At 33.7% G+C, this 20,090-nt stretch overlaps 1 protein-coding gene across 3 annotated transcripts in view; it reads right to left on the bottom strand.

Moving 5' to 3' along the window:
- Positions 1-6,082: 6,082 nt before the first annotated feature.
- The window catches only part of EMC2 (ER membrane protein complex subunit 2), a 43,889-nt gene continuing 29,881 nt past the window's right edge, over positions 6,083-20,090 (bottom strand). For all 3 annotated transcript variants that reach the window (XM_044914280.1, XM_021688355.1, XM_044914279.1), the window contains exons 9-11: positions 19,368-19,478; positions 17,111-17,215; positions 6,083-6,474 (exon numbers count right to left, since the gene is read on the bottom strand). In XM_044914280.1, the coding sequence (XP_044770215.1) occupies positions 6,388-6,474; positions 17,111-17,215; positions 19,368-19,478 (303 nt within the window). In that variant the 3' untranslated portion in view covers positions 6,083-6,387. The remainder of the gene's footprint in view (positions 6,475-17,110; positions 17,216-19,367; positions 19,479-20,090) is intronic.

The following is a 20,090-nucleotide window of genomic DNA, read 5'->3' as shown; positions in this document are numbered from 1 at the left end:
AAGAATCTGTGATTTTGATATTAATTGTACTGTATCTATAGCCCATTTGGGGGACAATTAACATCCTTACTATATTGTCTTCCAATCCATGAATATGGTATGTCTCTCCATTTATTTAAGTCTTCTTTGATTTCTTTCTTTTCTTAATATTTTATTTTTTGAGCAATCGTAAATGGTATTGTTTATTCCTAACATATAGAAATATGATTGATTTTTGTTGACCTTTAGTCTATGATCTTGTAAAACTCATTTATTAGTTCAGGATGTTTTTGGAGATTTCCTGGGATTTTCTATGTAGACCATCGGGTTATCTGTAAATATAGACAGCTTTACTTCTTCCTTTGCAATCTGTATGCCTTTTATTCTCTTTTTTTAATCTTACCGCACTAGCAACGATATCAAGTACTATGTTGAATAGAAGTGATAAGAGTACACATCCTTGTCTCATTCCCAATCTTAGGGAAAAAGCATTTATTCTTTCATCAAGATGATGCTAGATGTTTTATTTTATTTTTTTAAAGATTTTGTCAGAGAGAGAGAGAGACAAAGAAAGCACAAGCAGGGGGAGCGGCAGGCAGAGGAAGAAGCAGGCTCCCTGCTGAGCAAGGAGCCAGATGCAGGACTTGATCCCAGGGCCTTGGGATTATGACCTGAGCCGAAGGCAGATGCTTAACTGACTGAGCCAACCAGGCATCCCTAGATGTAAGTTTTATAGATTTTTTTTCTCAGACCAAGGAAGCTTCCTTCTATTGCTAAATTAGTTTTCATCATAAACGGGGTTGAATTTTGTCAAATACTTTTTTTTACATCAATTGATATGATCATTTTTCTTATTTTCTTCTTAATACAATGGATTGCATTCACTAAATTTCAAATATGAAAGCAGCCTTGCATATCTGGAATAAACCCCACTTGGCTGTGGAAACAATTCAGGTCTTTCCATGGAGAACTGATTACCAGACTGAGGTACATCCATACAATGGAATATTATTTAGCAATAAAAAGGAACAAACTATTGACAGAGCAACAACACTTATGGATCTAAAGGGCAATACACTGAGTGAAAAGTCAGTCTCAAAGGGTTATAAGTTGTATGATTCTACTGATGCAACACTCTTAAAAGTTACATTATAGTGACAGGAAAAAAATCAGTGGATGCTGGTCATTAGGGTTAGATGAAGGTATAACTATTAAGTAGCAAGAATGAGTTTGTGATGTTAGGTTCTAGATTTTGATTATGGTGATTACATGGATCCATATGTCATTTTATGAACGGAAAAAAAAGAGCATGTAAATATTGTGAAATCCAAATAAGGCCAGTAACTTAGTTAATAGTATTGCTGCAATGTTGATTTCCTGATTTGACAATATACTGTGATTAAGATAATGGGAAGGGGCCCCTGGGTGGCTCAGTTAAGCGTCTGCCTTTGGCTCAGGTCATGATGCCAGGGTCCTGGGATCCAGCCCCACATCAGGCTCCCTGCTCAGCGAGGAGTCTGCCTCTCCCTCTACCCCTCCCCCCACTCGTGCCCTCTCTCTAATAAATAAAATCTTTTAAAAAGATAATAGTAAGAAGCTGGTGCAAGAGAACTTTCATACTGTTTTTGCAACTTCTTGTGAGTCAAAGTATTATAAAATAAAACATTATTTAAAAAATACAGGTAGAAAAAAAAATAGAGGGGCCTGACCTCAGCAAGATAATGAGTCAAGGAAGGCTTTGTTCTATATGGAGGGAATGTGTACCAAGTTTGTAGGAAAAGAAAGCATTAACAACTCCAAGGAATTTAAATGTGGCTAAATTCAGAAATAGATGGGAGAGGAGAGGAAGACAGTTTACAACAGGGAATCTGAATCATCCTTCTTGGTTCTGATACTACACAGAACCTCAAAGGCCATGTATAGAGCAACAAAGGGAAACAACTGAAGAGTTTTAATGAGGGGGAGGGTATAAAGGCATTATTAGTGACATTTAGTCACATTCTAACTGCAATGGAGAACAGACTGAGAAGTGAAGATACAGGAAATCTAGCTTTCTGGTTACTGTTGTAATTCAGGAGTCAGGTGATGATGGCAATGAAAATGGAACAGAATGGACAGATCTAAAATGTACAATGCAGCATAAAATAAACAGAACACAGTTTCTATAAACAGAAAACATCCATCAGATTGGTGACACAGAACTAAACCATTTCAAAGGAATATGGTGAGGGTAGAGGGGTGCCAGACTGGAGCAATTTAAAGAATGGGAGGGGAAGAACAGATACAAATTTAGAAAACTGAAGGAATGAGGCTGTAAACACAAACACAAACAACCCCCCCCCCAAAAAAAAACAGAGATGGGGTAGTAGCTGGAGGTGGATTGTGAAAATGAGGGGAGATAATTTAAAAAGGTAATGAAATGAGCACATTTGAGTGTTAATAGGAAGAATTTAGTTGAAGTGAAAGAAAGAAATAAGAAAAATAGTTTAAGGACAAGTGTGAAGAAAAGAGATGATATGACATTTTGGGGAAGGCAGGATGTTCTATGGCAGAAGGCAGTATGGCAAATTCATAAAACTAAAGTAAGGCTTAAGTATAAAAAAATGAGGGGGACAATCACTGGAAATCATTCAGAAAAGGGCAGGGCTAGTTGCTTCTACTGTAAGAGAAAAAGAGGTGAAATCAGGTACAAAAATGTCTGATACTGGGTATGTTTTTCTCTGTGAAATAGTAAGAGAGCTCTATTAGTTTGCTAGGGCTGCCTTAACAAAGTACACAGAGAACTGGGTGTCTTAAAAAAACAGGAATTTATTTCATCACAGTTCTAAAGGCCAGAAGTCCCAGATCAAGGTGTCAGGAGGGTTGGTTTCTTCTGTGGAATCACTCCTTGGCTGGTAGATGGGAATCTTCTCTTTGTCTTCCCATGGTTTTTCCTCTGTTGTCTGTGTCCTAATCTCTTCTTATAAAGATACCAATCATATTGGATTACAGCCCACCCATATGACCTAATTTTACCTTAATTATTACTTTAAAGACTCTATCTCCAAATAAAAATCACATTCAGAGGTAGTGGGGGTTAGGATTTTGACTTATGAATACTGAGGGGACACAATTCAGTCTATAACAAGAGGTTACTTGTCAAGAGTGAGAAGGGAGATAGGATACATCAGAGGTTCAAAGTGAAAGAGGTTCGAAGTAGTTCTAAATAGTCTAAAAGAGTTCTCACAATGATTACATGAAGTAATAGCTTAAATGGTCAATTTAGTTTAAGTTCAGTTTAATTCAAAATGAAATTATGACTTTAAAAAGAAATTATGACTTTATTATTCCACTAAAAAATTGTTTTACAAGTCAGAAAATCTGAATTCTAATCCCTGCTCTAACAAGCAATGCCCCTTGGATATATCTCTTATTTTTCTCATTTTAAAATAGGAAGAACATATCACAGAATAGACATATGCCTCAGAGTATACTAGAAAGAACACTGACTTGGGAACCTCTGACATCCTGGTCCTGCTCTGTCTCAGAAGAGCTTAATTTCTCAGAACCTTGATTCCTCATCCTAAAATGGAATATAACTAATTCATCTTTAAAGTCTCTTCTAAAATCCTACAGTTCTATGAAATAAAGTAAAATAAAGTTACTTTGAGAATAGATGGATTGTGGCATCAGAAAAAAAAGATTCTCTGAAATATTTACCAATAAAAATTATATGCTCCCAGCATACTGAAGCACTGGTTTTCCATTTCTATCTTTTCTACATCCTCCTCTGCTTCCAAGTCAGTAATATCCTATGGTTAAGGTTGGCTTAAATAGTGTATGCTGAGTTGCAACAAGGTATTACTTTTTTTATTGTATGTACTTGTCTACTTAACTTTAAATCATTACGTTTTGAAACACCATTCCCAGCATGTCCAAAATTTTAGAGAGTTTTGCATACTAAAAAAAAAAAAAAAAAGCTGATGGATATTTATTAGTCAGAAATATACATGGCAAAAGTAACAGAAAATCCAAACAATGTCTTAATCAAGAGTTTATTTTTCTCATGTAATAAGTGCAGAGGTTGGCAAGTGCTCATGTTGGTTCAGGTGTTCAACATGCCATCAGGAACACAGGCTCTCTCTAATCTAACTACAAGGCCATCTCTGAAAAGTAGCTTTTATTCTCCTATTTATTGTTTCGTAGTTTTAAGATGGCTGTTGTATCTCTAAGTATGTTGTTGACACTCATGGCCTGAAGGAGAAAGAGGCAAAAAGCCTCACTTCACAAAGCTCTGACTTTTTAATTTGAAAGGAAGACCCTTCCCAATAGGCTTCTGTTCATTTTATTAGCCTTAAAGAGGTCATATGCCCATACTTTAGATATCTGCACACTACCCATGATGGTGGCCCTGAGTCACATGCAGCTATTAAAATTAAAATTAAATTAAATAAAAAATTCAATTTCTCAGTTCTACTGGCCATATTCCAAGTGCTCAAAAGCTATAGTTAGTGGCTACCGTACCGGACAGCACAAATACAGAATATTTCCTTAACTGAAAAAAGTTCTGCCTTGGCATCTCACAGACCGTAAGAAATGAAACCACCTCTGTTTTAGGTCAATCATGATACATATCCTAGGGCTGAGGTAAGGTAAGGTCCTTATCTCCTTGAAGAGCAGGGATTTCTGCTCCTACCTGAACAATATAAGATACCTTAACAAGCAAAAAGTGGCGGTAAAAGCAGTTGGCAAATGTCTGCCACAATAGGATGATCAGTACATTTAAACTGAGGTTTATAAATTACACATTAACAATGTACTTCATAAAAAATTCTTAGCAAGCAGGTATTAAAATTAGAAAAATAAAGTGAAACTTAGGCTGACAGTTATACAAGGCACTACCTTACACAAATATAATTGCTAAAGTAAACACTACCCTAGTGACGGATAGGAGACTGAGATAAGAAAGTAGTGGAATAATATATGAGCACTTTATAGAAAATAAATCTGAGGTGGCTGATTATGTTGAAAATGCAGTTACTAAATTCACTGGCAAAAAAGAGTGCATCCTGTGATAACAAAGATTTGTTGATAAGAATTAGCTTTCTATGGGGAGAGTTATTTCACATCTGCTCATTTCTCATGGCAGAATGAAATGAAAAAGACTGCAAAATAATAGAATGAGACCAGATATGGAGAATAATATACTAACAGAATTATTCAAAAGATTAAAAAACTGATATTGACAATAGTTTCTTCCTAAATACTTCCAGGTTGTCAAGTCCTCCATGAACCCCATTTGCCTAAATCCAGCAATGACAAGTATGCAGGAGTTTCTGTATACTATTGTAAACTATTTATATTAAGTAATTATACATGTATGTGATACATACAACATGTAATTTGTATATGTAAATTACAAACTACTACTAACAATACATGCCCTGAATGACTGATTTGTGTCTGAATAAAGTTCTCAAAGTGTCTCAAAGTTCTTTCTGTTCCACTGAAACATGCAAAATATTGTTGAAGGTAGTATAACGGTTGTTTATCATGAAAAGAGAAAAAGGAAAAAGAAGCTCTTATTATTACCAAGGAGGCAATTAAATATGAGAATTGTAAAAATTTGCTCTTAAACGTAGTTTAGATTTTATTTTCCCTAAGTAAAAATAACTCAGCTACTGAAACCTCTTTCATCCCTATTGTCTGTTTTAATATTATTTTATGCAAAATACTTAAAAGTTCAATAAATTTAACTTTCATAAAGGTTATAGCATTATAGCATTATAGCATACATGAAACTTAGAGCTTTTTATTGGTAAAAATTTCAATTATGTCCTATGGCAAAACAAAAATTTTACAGAGATATTGCTGAACATTATTAAGCAAGATTTATGAGAATAACATTATAGCACATAAAATAATAGCCTACTGGAATGCACGGCAAAATCCAACTTGACACTATAAAGAGAATCAAAATAATTTGCCAACATTTTGCTTGTCAGCAATGCATGCTCTGTATTTCTTATCACAAACAAAAAGGAGTTAACTAGAAACTGAATTCTGAAACAACATATTCACTATTTGAGTGTAACAAAAAGAATCTAGAATCTTCAAATGCAAGTTTAATAAATCACATGATTTATTCATGGGATTTCTACATCAGGTTGTGGTTTAAAAGAAGTTATATATGTGTGCTATGAAGAGAATGATGTACAATCAATACGAATCTTGTTAAATCTCTCTTCCGTGGACTTTCTCCATCTTCCTGCTTAGCAATAAAACGCATTTTTAGGTCTATATAAACATTCTTTACAATTGCCCTCTTAACAAAAAATTAGTATATAAATAGCACTAGGCATTTAGTAGTCACAAGCCAGTAAGTTCAATTGTGCAGTTGTGAAATGTAATGTGAAAGAGTTTGAAACCTTAAGACTGGGTGATCTGCAGTGTTTCCAACATGTCTTCAACTGCCTTAAGAGAGTATTTGGTTTCCTTCTTACTTCGACCTGCAAACTAATTTAAAAAAAAAAAAAAATGCAATTAGGTTCAATTTCATGGCAGGTTCAAAATCACAATCTTACCTTCACATTGCTAATGAGAGCTAACATTATCTATTTTATCACTAGCAAGAAATCAAATATCTTTTCTTCAATAAAACAGAATTTGGGTTTTATTCTTTGCTTTTATTTCCCTTACCTCTGGAGACCTATATCGAAAAATGTTGCTATGGCCAATGTCAGAGAAATTACTGCCCATGTTCTCTTCCAGGATTTTTATGGTTTCAGGTCTCACATTTAGGTCTTTAATGCATTTTGAGTTTATTTTTCTCTATGGTAGAAGAAAATGGTCCAATTTCATTATTTTGCCTGTGGCTGCCCAGTTTTCCCAACACCATTTTGTTGAAGAGATTTGTCTTTTTCCCATTGCATATTCTTGCCTCTTTTAGTAAAGATTAATTAACCATATAAATGTGGGTTTGTTTCTGGGCTTTCTATCCTGTTCCACTGATCTGTGTCTATTTTTGTGCCAGTACCATATTGTTTTGATTACCAAAGCTTTGTAGTATAATTTGAAGTCCAGAATTGTGATAACTCCTCCAGCTTTGTTTTTCTTTTTCAAGATTGCTTTGGCTATTTGGGGTCTTTTGTGGTTCCATACAAATTTAGGATTATTTGTTCTAGTTCTGTGAAAAATGCTATTGGTATTTTGATAGGGATTGCATTAAATCTGCAGACTGCTTTGGGCAGTATGCACCTTTTAACAATATTTTTCTCCCAACCCATGAGTATGGAATATCCTTCTATTTTGCTTGTGTTGTCTTTAATTTCTTTCATCAATGCTCTAAATTTGGACTTTAATAAAATTTTCATTAAGGCTTCACTTTTAGTTGAAGTATACTAAGATTTCACTGCAAAATTGGCCAATTTAAATGTTTAAGTAGTGTGATAACCTACAAAAACATAAACTTGATTTTAAAACTCTCCTCTTTCGGAATGTTGAAAAAGAAAAGCAAAGCTGGTGGCATCACAATTCCGGACTTCAAGCTCTATTACAAAGCTGTCATCATCAAGACAGTATGGTACTGGCACAAAAACAGACACACCGATCAATGGAACAGAATAGAGCCCAGAAATGGACCCTCAGCTCTATGGTCAACTAATCTTCGACAAAGCAGGAAAGAATATCCAATGGAAAAAAGACAGTCTCTTCAATAAACGGTGCTGAGAAAATTGGACAGCCACATGTAGAAGAATGAAACCAGAACCATCTCCTTACACCATACACAGAGATAAACTCAAAATGGATGAAAGACCTAAATGTGAAACAGGAGTCCATCAAAATCCTAAAGGAGAACACAGGCAGCAACCTCTTCGACCTCACTTGCAGCAACTTCTTCCTAGGCACATCGCCAAAGGCAAGGGAAGCAAGGGCAAAAACGAACTATTGGGACTTCATCAAGATAAAAAGTTTTTGCACAGCAAAGGAAACAGTCAACAAAACCAAAAGACAACCGACAGAATGGGAGAAGATATTTGCAAATGACATATCAGATAAAGGGCTAGTATCCAAAATCTGTAAAGAACTTATCAAACTCAATACCCAAAGAACAAATGATCCAAATCAAGAAATGGGCAGAAGACATGAACAGATATTTTTCCAAAGAAGACATCCAAATGGCCAGCAGACACATGGAAAAGTGTTCAACATCACTCGGCATCAGGGAAATACAAATCAAAACCTCAATGAGAGACCACCTCACACCAGTCAGAATAGCTAAAATTAACAAGTCTGGAAACAACAGATGTTGGCAAGGATGCGGAGAAAGCAGAACCCTCCTACAGTGTTGGTGGGAATGCAAGCTGGTGCAGCCACTCTGGAAAACAGTATGGAGGTTCCTCAAGAAGTTAAAAATAGAGCTACCCTATGACCCAGCAATTACCCCAAAGATACAAACATAGTGATCTGAAGGGGCACCTACACCCCAATGTTTATAGCAGCAATGCCCACAATGGCCAAACTATGGAAAGAGTCTAGATTCCATCAATAGATGAATGGATAAAGATGTGGTATATGTATACAATGGAATATTATGCAGCCATCAAAAAAAAATGAAATCTTGCCATTTGCAACGACGTGGATGGAACTAGAGGGTATTAGGCTAAGTGAAATAAGTCAATCAGAGAAAGACAATTATCATATGATCTCACTGATATGAGGAATTTGAGAAACAAGACAGAGGATCATAGGGAGAGGGAGGGAAAAATGAATAAGACGAGACCAGAGAGGGAGACAAACAATAAGAGACTCTTAATCTCAGGAAACAAACTGAGGGTTGCTGGAGTGGAGGGGGTTGGGAGAGATAGGGTGGCTGGGTGATGGACACTGGGGAGGGCATGTGCTATGGTGAGCTCTGTGAATTGTGTAAGACTGATGAATCACAGACCTGTACCCCTGAAACAAATAATACATTATGTTAATAAAAAAGAATAAAAAATAAAATAAAAAAATAAAATTATCCTCTTTTGACTAAATTTTTATGAAATAAGAAGCATAATTCATAAGTGAAATTTATATTTCTATAGAAATGTGAACCATTTCTACTTCTCAGGCATCTAAACAAATATTTACAATTTCAACAAAAGTAAAATATAAATGTAATTTCTAGTAAATATTTTAAAGTTGCAAGACATATCTAAAATTATTTAAAGTCAGAATCTTTAAAATTTTTCAGTAATTATTAGTTGACAAGATACGTTTCTGCAGTAAAGAGTTGTCAAATAAAACTCTGCTACATATTAAAATGATGTAAACATGTTTTAAAATATGCATTTCTAGTTTGTGAAGTTGTAATTTATTTTATAAAACCAAATTGGGACTGAATTTTATAAAGAAAACAAAATACAATGGATTAAAAATGGTATCTTTGCATATTTAAAAGCAAGTTCATGGCATATTAAATTCAATATAGTGCACATAATCAGTATGAGAAACACTGCTGAATATCCCATGATGATTTTAAAATGGGTTTTCTAACTAGACTGACAATTCTCATCATTTATTAGTCACTGAATACTATAGATTAACTAAATAAATGTTCCTTGTGGGGGTAAGAGAAAGTTTATTATATAGATATCTATATTCCCTGTGCCCCTGGTTAAAGTATTGATTAACATTTGCTATTAGCAAAATACAGTATTTTCAAATTAACATCTAAGCACTTAATACATTTTCAAGTGACTGATCTTCCCTGCAAATACCAATGCTGTCGTAAGCACTTAGCACTTGATTTATGATGTGTTCCTTCTCTTTTGTAATTAACTTAATTTGGCAAACTTCTCATGACCTGTTGAGAAAGATTAAGTGATCAAGCACAGGTAAAATCACAGAAGCAACAGACTTCAGGAATTGGTAACCTGCCTCTGACCTTTCTTGGCCGCAGGTTAACATTATGATTCTCCTACTTCCTAAACCATTAGTTTCTATGGTTGAATCTTGATTTGATAGAGTAAATAAAGGGGATTTCTAGAAGAAATGCCAGGGGAAGAGAAAAGCTTCTCATAAGAATCAAGATCACTTTACCTTTCACAAAACATTACTAATTCAAGGAATTCAAATGTTAAGTATACAATTCATAATTACAAAATATGGTAAATAACAACACAACATTTACAACTCTGCCTTTTCATAATTTCCCAAGGTGACCAAAGGATGTGGGGTGTTTATTACTCCTATTATCCAGTTGATAAATTCACTTTCACAAGGACTTACCAAGAACAGAAAGCCTTTTCTTTTACTACTACCTATCCAAAGTAAACAGGAATGGTCCTAATCAGATACTTAAAGGCCTAATTCTAAGAAAAAGCTTTGATGGGTCTGAGCAAAATAGGATACCACATAGTAACATTCACTCTGATTTTTTAATTAGCAAAACAGAATAATGAAAAATTTCTATAGAGCTGAAGTCATAATTAGAATTTTAAAATACAGTACTTTTCTTGATTTGTTCTTAAACATAATAGTAGTAAATATAAATCTATGATTTTTTTAATTAGCTAATTTTTAAAAAATCACCTAAGATTGTGTGTAAACACTACTGACAACCAGTGCAATTTAGAATAAACCAAACTTATTTGTGTCAGAACAAATAAAAAGAAAGTTGGAAATACAAATCTATCACTTCAAATTTTGCCTGACATGCAATTATTTTGTCTATTCCAGAATTATCTGGCAATTTAACTGATTAAGCCGGAATTCTATTTTTCCCTCAAATCATGATTTAATTTTCCATTTCCCAAAAGGATAGTAACAGAATCACCTCTGCAATCATAAATAACATATGGACTGCTAGCACAAATTTAACAGTGTACTAAAGAAGCATTTATCTGGAAAATTATTGTGAGTAGGTTCACATTAAAGTTTCTCATGAGCATTAATCAAACTTGCCTGCCTATACTGAACATGCTAAACTAATTACCTAATTGAAGAGCAAGTAGTAGCCATATTCTGTTTCATTATTAAGTAGAAAGAAAGAAGGAAAACCAGTTCTTAAAATCTCATTTTCTCTAATTTACAAATGCCCAGAAAAACATTACAATAAGGAGCATTTATTCTATACTTTATACTTGTTTATATGCTTAGACCTGAGTCATAAAATTCTCAATTAGATCCCAGAAATTTATCTAATTACTAAAATGTCAATCTCTGAAAGTTATACTTTCCACATTAATCACAAATCCTGCATTTTTGTTTTCATACAGTTAGATTTTGCTTAAAAAAACTCTTCTTTCATAATTCCCTATGGATCTTAGGGAAAACACCAGAAAGCATACTCAAATAATACAGACTTGTTTATCAAATTCAAAGATCAATAATTTATCCATTGTGATAACTGGGATAAATTGGGCTAAAATTTACCTTTGCATAATTTGTGGAAAATAATACGGGGGGACAAAATACTAGGATAAATAAATTGGAACATTGGATGGATGAATCTCAGAAACATTATACTGAGTGGAAGAAGCCAGGCACAAAAGAGTACATAACCTATGATCTCATTTATATAAAGTTCTAGTACAGGCAAACTAATTTATAGTGATAAAAATCATATCAGTGCTTGTCTGCAATGTCAGGAGGGGCTGACGGCAGAGCAGCAGAAGGGACTTTCTGGGGTGACAGAAATGCTGTATATCTTGAATGGGGTGATGGTGAGAAAGGAGTATATATACACCTGTCAAAACTCAACTGTGCATTTAAAATATGTGCACGTTATTGTCTATAAATCAAACCTCAATAAAGCAGATAAAAAGAAAAAGGCAAAATAAATGAAAATAGAAGGTGGGGAATACGGAGCTTTACAATAGTGTAAGAAATTGCCAAATGACCACATATTTCTCTTGCCATTAAGAGGTGAAGTATTACATCCCCTGAATCTGGGTTGACCATGTGACTTACTTTGCTCAATGGAAAATTAGCCATATGTGACACAAACAGAGACTCAAAAAACCCTTGAACGGTGGAGTTTGCCTGTTTGCTACTCTTGGAACCCTGAGACCACCACATGAATAAGTCCAAGTTAGCCTGCTAAATGACAAACACGAGGCCCAGCACTCCCAGCTGACAGCCAGCCAAAGTCAGATATTTAAGTGAGGCCATCAACCACTAGCATGGTGCAGAAACATAAATAAGCCCAGTCCAGACGAGCAGAGTTACTCAACTGAGCCCAAGCCAAACAGCCTACCTATAGAATCATAAGCAAAGAAGTTGTTATTTTAATTCACTAAGTTAGCAAAAGGTAATGGATACAAATATTTATGGAATCTGATTCACAGAAAGAACCCAGAACTTCTACAGAAAAATACTAGCTTTAAAAGCACAAAGAAATTTTATTTAAAACCTGTTACTGGTGTCTGGGGGCAAGTAAATTTTGCATGATGGGTTTAGTTGAGGAGTACTGGAAGTTGCTATACAGAAACCTGACAAGACCAACTGAGAAATGTGTCATCTTCCTGCAGTGGTATCTAAAATGATAGAAACTGGCAAAAGTCCTTTTTTCTATCCTTTCCTATAGAGTCAAGAGAAGACAAATCATATCTTCAGTAAAGATGGGTAAAACATCACTGTGGACTAAGGAGTTTATGATGCAAAACTCAAATACTGAAGAGTACCAGTGACACTCTTAGAGCTCCTTCCAAAGAACGCGGAGACTTTATAAGTCTGTAAATAGAATGGATATAGTAAGGCACAATTAAAAAAAAAAAAAAAAAGAATGGCAGGGAGGGCAAATATTACTAAAAAACAGCGTTTAGATCTATGAGCAATGGCTTAAAATACTGAAATGATAGGTTGATGTCCAGTGATAAGGTGCATCTCATAAAGCAGGGAAGGGCATACTTGTCTGGCCTTATATTACTGAAGAGACAGGGAGAAAGGAAAACAAACAAAACTAAACTCTGAATTTAGTTACTACTCAGAGCTTTAAGTCTGAAATGAAAAGAGAAAACAAGTGAGGGTAGGCTATCAATTGTTCACATGAGAAAATAACTGAGAGTGAAAAACTGCATTTATAGCTTCAGATACATTTATACCTGACATTTCTTTATACAGGCAGTATATTGTGGCTGTCAGAGCATCAACTCTGGAGTCAGACTCCCTAGGTTTAAAAACTTCTGTCATTAACCAGCTCTGTCACCTTGGGAAAGTTATTTAATCTTTCCATGCTTTAAGTTCTTCATTTGTAAAACAGGAAAAGTACCTAGCTCATAAGAAATTTTCTATAAATATCTGCTCTTATAACTATTCTTGTGGTGGTGGTTATAGTTGCAATGAACACAGAAAGCATCATAAAGTAAACTTGGAGAATGTGATTAGTAAAAACAATGTAATGAATATTACTGTGATTTAGTGAAAATCACATATTAACTCCTTTAATCCTCAGAAAATTTCTATTGTGTCCATCTTGCAGCTGAAAGACTAGGCCCAGAAATAGTATATAACTTATCCAAAATCACATAAATAATAAATGTCAGAGCCAAACTTTGTAGACAATAAAGACCCAGCATTTGTGTTCTTCTCTTAACTCCTACACGGTGATACTAGCTTCCAGGAATGGGACTCATGACAGAATACAGAGATGGACAGAAACTCTCTAGATAGCTACTTGGGGGAAAACTGACCCTTATTTCACATCATACATAGAAATCAATTCCAAATGGATTGTGGATCTAAATACAAAAGGTAGAAGGAAAAAAAACCTCTGAAGACACACAAAATTATCTGTATGACTATGAGTAGCAAACTTGATTTCTTAAACAACACAAAAAGCACAAACCATTGGAGAATATAAATGAACATATTTCACTTCAGAACTTTTATTCATTAAAATCATTTGAGAGAGATTGCAAGTAAGAAGGTGAAGAAATCTGCTGCACATATAACAAAAAGCTCATAATCAGAAAACTAAAAAACAAAATAAAAAGTCATAAACCAATTAAAAATATAGACTTCATGAAAGAGATATCCAAATAGCCAATAAACATACGAAAAAGTGTTCAATCTCACTGGTCATCAGGGACATGCAAAATGAAACGATGAGATACCACTATACATACACCAGAATGGCTATAATTATAAAAACTGACAGGACCAAGTATTGATAAAGATGTAGAACTATGAGAACTACCAAACATGGCTGGTGAGACTATAAACAACTGATGTGGAAAACAAATTATGACCCAGTATTTCCACTCAAAGGTATACACCCATCAGAAGTACATGTACACCAAAAGATTGCAGCAATATTCAGTGTAGTATTATTCAAAATAGCCCCAAACAGGAAATAACCCAAATGCCTATCAACAACTGACTAGATAAATTGTAGTATGTTCATACAATAGACTACAGTACAATGAAAATGAATGAACTACAGACATGAAGAGGGATAAACGTCATAAACATAACAGTGAAATAGGCTAGACAAAAATGAATACATACTATGATACCATAAAGTTCAAAAACAAGTCAAGACTATGGGATTATTAATCAACACTCCTGAGGTAGGAGTAGAAATTAAGAGGATGTACTATGAGGGCTCTGGGGTGCTGTAATGTTTCTATTTCTTGACTTGGATACATTTAGCTTGTATAATTAATTGAAATGTACATTTATGACTTGGGTTCTTTTTTCTATGTATGTTGTAATAAAAACTGATTTTAAAAATATACTCATGCTATGTCAAAAAAGCACTCTCTGAGCAGCTAGTTGTTTCTCAAAAATATCTTAAAAACATGGATGTAGTCTGCAAACCATTACATTAGTTTTATATTATCCAAGTCTTATCTTTAAATCACACACACACACATACATACACTCTAGACCTACTATGTGTGGAACCCTATTATAATCTGTGCTATCTCAAACTAACTGCATTTGAAGAAGCACAGCCTAGCTGATATTTATAAATATTCTGACTTACAATATGCCAACAGAAGTAATATCCTCTATTATACATAATAAAAATACACTAAAGTGACTTTAAATAATATGATCATGGGGCACTGAATTTTTTTAATCTCCCCAACCTTCTCCAACCAGGAGTACAAAAACAAAGAAAAAGCACGAAAAACAAAATAACAGAAAACAAAGAGAACATCTTCAAAAAAACTACATTAGGTAATCCTCCAAAACCCTGTAATGTGTTTTTTATCACCAACAGTGGCAGGACCTCCAAAAGATCAATGGCTGTATGATAGGAGTATATATGGTAGGATGGACAACCTACTACTCTACAAGCCACAGAAATGAAAAAAGTGTGAATTGATGAATCTGCAAATGGCCTGCAAAACCAGGACAGTCTCAAAAGCTCCAAATCAAATGTGACGTTAAACAAGTCTAACAGTCTACAACCTCAAAATCTCTAAAATGTCCAGCAAACACTCTCTTCCAGGAGGAAAAAAACCTCACACTGAAGGATAATCACCAGAAACTGAAACCAAAACAGGGCAGAAACACTAGGGGGAAAAGGGAGAGATGGTTCAGATAAGGGAAAGGAGTAGATGAGAGGAAGGTAGTGATGTCCACAGGCAGCAAATCCCAGAATAAAATAAAACAACAAAATGCAGTATTTCAAGCTGAGAGCAACACCTCAAAATTCAAGATCTATAGAGCTCTAAGAGTAGAACAGAAGGCTGAAGACAAAATCTTTCTGAACCAGACTAGTTCTGAGAAAGACTGTATATACAGAAAGGTCATATTTAAATTCTCTATAACAAAAAGGAAGCCATAAAAAGACAAGTTGGGAAAGTTATCCTATCTCCGATGCCCTCACTCCACAAAAACCTTCCCCTAATAAAAACTATCTGATTTAAACAAGGAGAACAGCAAAAACAAAAAGAGAATACGATTAACTCCATAAAAAATTAATATAGAAAATAACAGAAAAAGATTTGAAAGAAAATGAATGACAGAGGAAAGAGGTGAGAAAGGAAATCTAATAAACTTATAATTAGAGACCTGAAAAAAAACCTTGGGCTATCAAACAGAAAAAATATTTAACACAAAGCAACTCTTCTCAGATTAAAAGAGGATTAAATTTACATATTAAATGGGTCTACTGTGCATTTGGGAAAACTGACCCAATAACAATCAACAAAACATACTGTAGTAAAACTACTGGATTTTAATGATAAAGAAAAAAATTCCTTTGGACATCCGGACAAACAGTCTAAGTCACTTAGGGAAAGAAAATCAGGATGGAATAAGACTTCTTAACAGCAATATTTTATCCTAAAACACAATGGAACAATATGTTTAAAATACTTAAGTAAAGGGTGCCTGGGTGGCTCAGTTGGTTAAGCGACTGCCTTCGGCTTGGGCCATGATCCTGGAGTCCCAGGATCGAGTCCCACGTCGGGCTCCCTGCTCAGCAGGGAGTCTGCCTCTCTCTCTGGCCCTCCCCACTCTCATGCTCTCTATCTCATTCTCTCTCTCAAATAAATAAATAAAATCTTTAAAAAAAAAAATACTTAAGTAAATATAAGCTAAAGGTTGTATAAAAAGCCAAACTATCCCTCAAATATAAAGACTACAGAGAAATAAGTTTATAAACATGCAAGATATAAGAAGATATTATTTTGCCATGAGCTCTTCCTGAAGAATCTCCTAGGGACAAGCTTCAGAAAATGAAGAAATGAGGGAAGAAGTTTCAGTTAAGATCTGACATGTAAGCAGAGTACAAAAACTTTTTTATATAGTCTGGCTAGTTTACATTTAGGCTTTTCTTCCTCCCTTTTAATTACCTGAGATACTCTAATTAATAATATGTTACACACCCAATCTGCTTCTGAAATACACTGCACAATTTACCTTTTCTGGATTTTTAGAATTACTTTTTATTTGCCAAATGCTCACTACTGAAATTTCCAGATAGTAAGGCTACTTATGGAATCATAACAGGGTAACAGACTTCTTTTGAAAAAAGAAAAAAAATAAGTGATCCTACAAGTTAATTCTACACAATTAAAACACATTTGATTAAGACCAAAAGACATTAAAGTCCAATGATAGACATTTGGCTTTGTAGTTTGTTGAAACAAAAACAACTAAGAAATATATTAACTGACCTATATGATAATATAAAATTATCAATACTGACCTGATAAGCTCTGTTTATTTGACTAGCTGCCCAACTAGCATATTTCATGTTGTCCTTTTTTGTTTTTGCACTTGCTTTTGGATTAGAAGCAATATGACTTGCCGACTAAAAACAAAAAGAGACATCAAAAACAAAATTCCTTTTTTCTAGCCAAGATAATAATAATAATAAAAAAAAGTAAGGGTCATATTTGCAATGGGATAACAAAGAGTACCAAAACAATTTTAAAAATAAAGTGGAATGATATTAGTGTTTAAAAATGAAAATATAGTTTAAAATATAGAATAAAGTGACAAAAAGAGAAAGAGCATCTTAAATACCTAAATTTATTTTATTAGTTATCTACCACAACTGTTAATGGTAAAATTAAATACTTAAATACCTAAATACTGTAGAATATCACTTAAATACTGTAGAATATTGAAGGTCATTATTATTGTTATTAAATTACTATTTCTAGTTCTTTATTACTATATTACTTCAGCTTTCCTATGTCAGAATTATAGAATTATTGAATATTGATGTAAGAAGGAATCTCAAAAATAATTTAGTCCGACTTCCTACATTAACAGGTAAAAAAAAAAAATTTAAGTCCAATAGGAGTGATTTGACTTGACCAAAGCAAGTTACTGAAAGCCTTAAAAATAGAAAGAGATCCTCATTTCCAATCTAGTCCTCTTTTCACTTTACCAAGAGTTTCCAAACTATGTTGCACAGCACCAGTTAGAATGACTGCAACTTGATCAATCCATCCTCTCCTTTTAAAAAATGTACTTAAACAAGGGATTGTTAATCTAGGATCCATGAAAGAATCTGTAAACAACCAAAATTAAATACTAATTTTTAAGCATATATTGTATTTCTGGGGAGAGGAAGATCTTTGATCTTATGTTTAAATATATCTGATTCTTAAGAGGATTCATCCATGTCATTTAAAAAAAAAAATTAAGCCTTTCTTTTATACCTAGCCTGTGTGACAGGCTCTTTCCCACTCTCTCCTCCTCTGTCAGTGAGGAATTTAGGAATTTATTGGCCAAAATCTTATTTTTACACCTGTAGGTCTTTAATGTCACCTCTTTCATATGTATTTTAGCAAATGCAGTGATTAAGAGAATGACTCTGGAATCAACTGACGGAGCTGATATCCCAGCTCAATCACTTAGTAAGTCTGTGATCATCTTTCAACAAATTAACTAGACCTCTCTGTGTCTTAGGTTCACTTTCTGTGAAATGGTAGTAATAACAGCATCTTCTCAAATAGTTGATATGAGGATTTAAAATTAAAAAAGAGCTTAAAACAATGCCCAGCACATAAAGTGTTATGTATAAAATATCATTAATAATCTATTGTTATACATTTTTAAAATTAATCTTTCATTTATTTGGTAAAAAGAGACAACACCACTACTATACTGTACCTCTAACCTACTACAGTTGGCACCGGTAGATCCAGGAAAAATTTCTTGAAATTCCTTTGAACTATTTTCTAATCATATTTTGCCATTCCTTTCCTAAAAATTATTTCATTTATATTTCTTCCTGCCTCTATTTCTGCAATTGATTCTTTTTCACTGATCCCCGACAAGACATTCATCCAAAAGTCCTTGAAAAGACCAGGATAAATTAAAATTTCAAAGAACTGGCCTATTAAAAAGAGGTTTTCTGATTGTAGGGAGGGGCTTATTTTATGTATATTTTAAAGCTCAGCAAATTCTTCCTCTATTTCCCATAGCTCTTGTTAATTGACTTTTCTAAACTCGTCATTTGGCATACATAAACCATAGAAATATTTAATTACATGCTTACCACAATTTCCAAGCTCTTTTCTGTACCATAAAAAAATTTTAATTTGACAGCAGAGATTTTTTTTTGCTAATGTCTTTTATTGCATAGTTTAAAACTATGTCATACAATTATAATTTAAGGTAAGAAATACAAAATAATGTTGGGCATAAACCCAAGAATATCAAAACAATTAAGATACAAATTATGGTTTTGTATCTGTTCCTATTTAATAAAAAGGCAGATTTAAATTCTGATACAATAGAAGATATTTTATAATAAAATGTCAAATAGTTAGGATGTATTAACATTTAAAAACAAAACTGCCTTACAACCTATTGCTCGTATTTAACGAGAGGAAAAAAATATGCTTATCAACAAAATACAAACAAGAGGGAAGTGACTGGATGGGATAGTTAATGGACTTTAAATGACAGACTTCATAAAATAACATTAAACATGCACCTCTACTCACCATGTAAAGCCCAAACAAAGCTCTCATATTTCTGTTGTTCAGTTTCAGTGCCTGAGCAAAATACTTTCTTGAAAGTTCGAGGTTTTCAAGTCCACCCTGGGTATATTTAACCTGTTAAAAATTGCAGAGTGCTGAAACCTGTTTATTTTACTACTTTGAAATATAGCATGTTTCATCATACCATAGGCATTAGTAATTGAAACAGATATTCTGTAAACAAATGCAAGATGTTAAAAGAATCATCTTAAAGTTGTTAAAGCTAAAATTTTAAAGCATAACCTCCCTGAAAAACCTATTCTATGAACATTAAGATCACAGAGTACTTTTTAAAACAAAATGTTGTCAATAAAAAAAACCAATATAATTTCTTTTTCAGCTGCCTTGCTAATGCCTCACGACTTTATATTTTCTATTAGTAGCATTCCAAATCTATACTTACATACTGAGTTGCCCTTTTCTAGTCACCTTGAGATTCATTATTAATGAAATGCTTCTAACCTTACAGCATTCAATTGTATTACTATTCTTAATAGTAAGGTAGATACTTCTTACTTCTAAAAATATTGATCTTAATATGAATTTCCCAGAATATGGATTTAAAAATCATAATCATTGTAAATGCCTCAGAAGCCATTAAATGGTGACAACTGTGGCATCATTAATTCATAATTAGGAAAGAAAATATACAATAAAAAATACAAAGAATTTCACTGTTTTAAGTAA

Source organism: Neomonachus schauinslandi, chromosome 4 (assembly GCF_002201575.2).
Source record: "Neomonachus schauinslandi chromosome 4, ASM220157v2, whole genome shotgun sequence".
Classification (NCBI taxonomy): domain Eukaryota; kingdom Metazoa; phylum Chordata; class Mammalia; order Carnivora; family Phocidae; genus Neomonachus; species Neomonachus schauinslandi.
The sequence above is the reverse complement of the archived record's forward strand: the minus strand, read 5'-3'. Positions and strand labels throughout refer to the sequence as shown.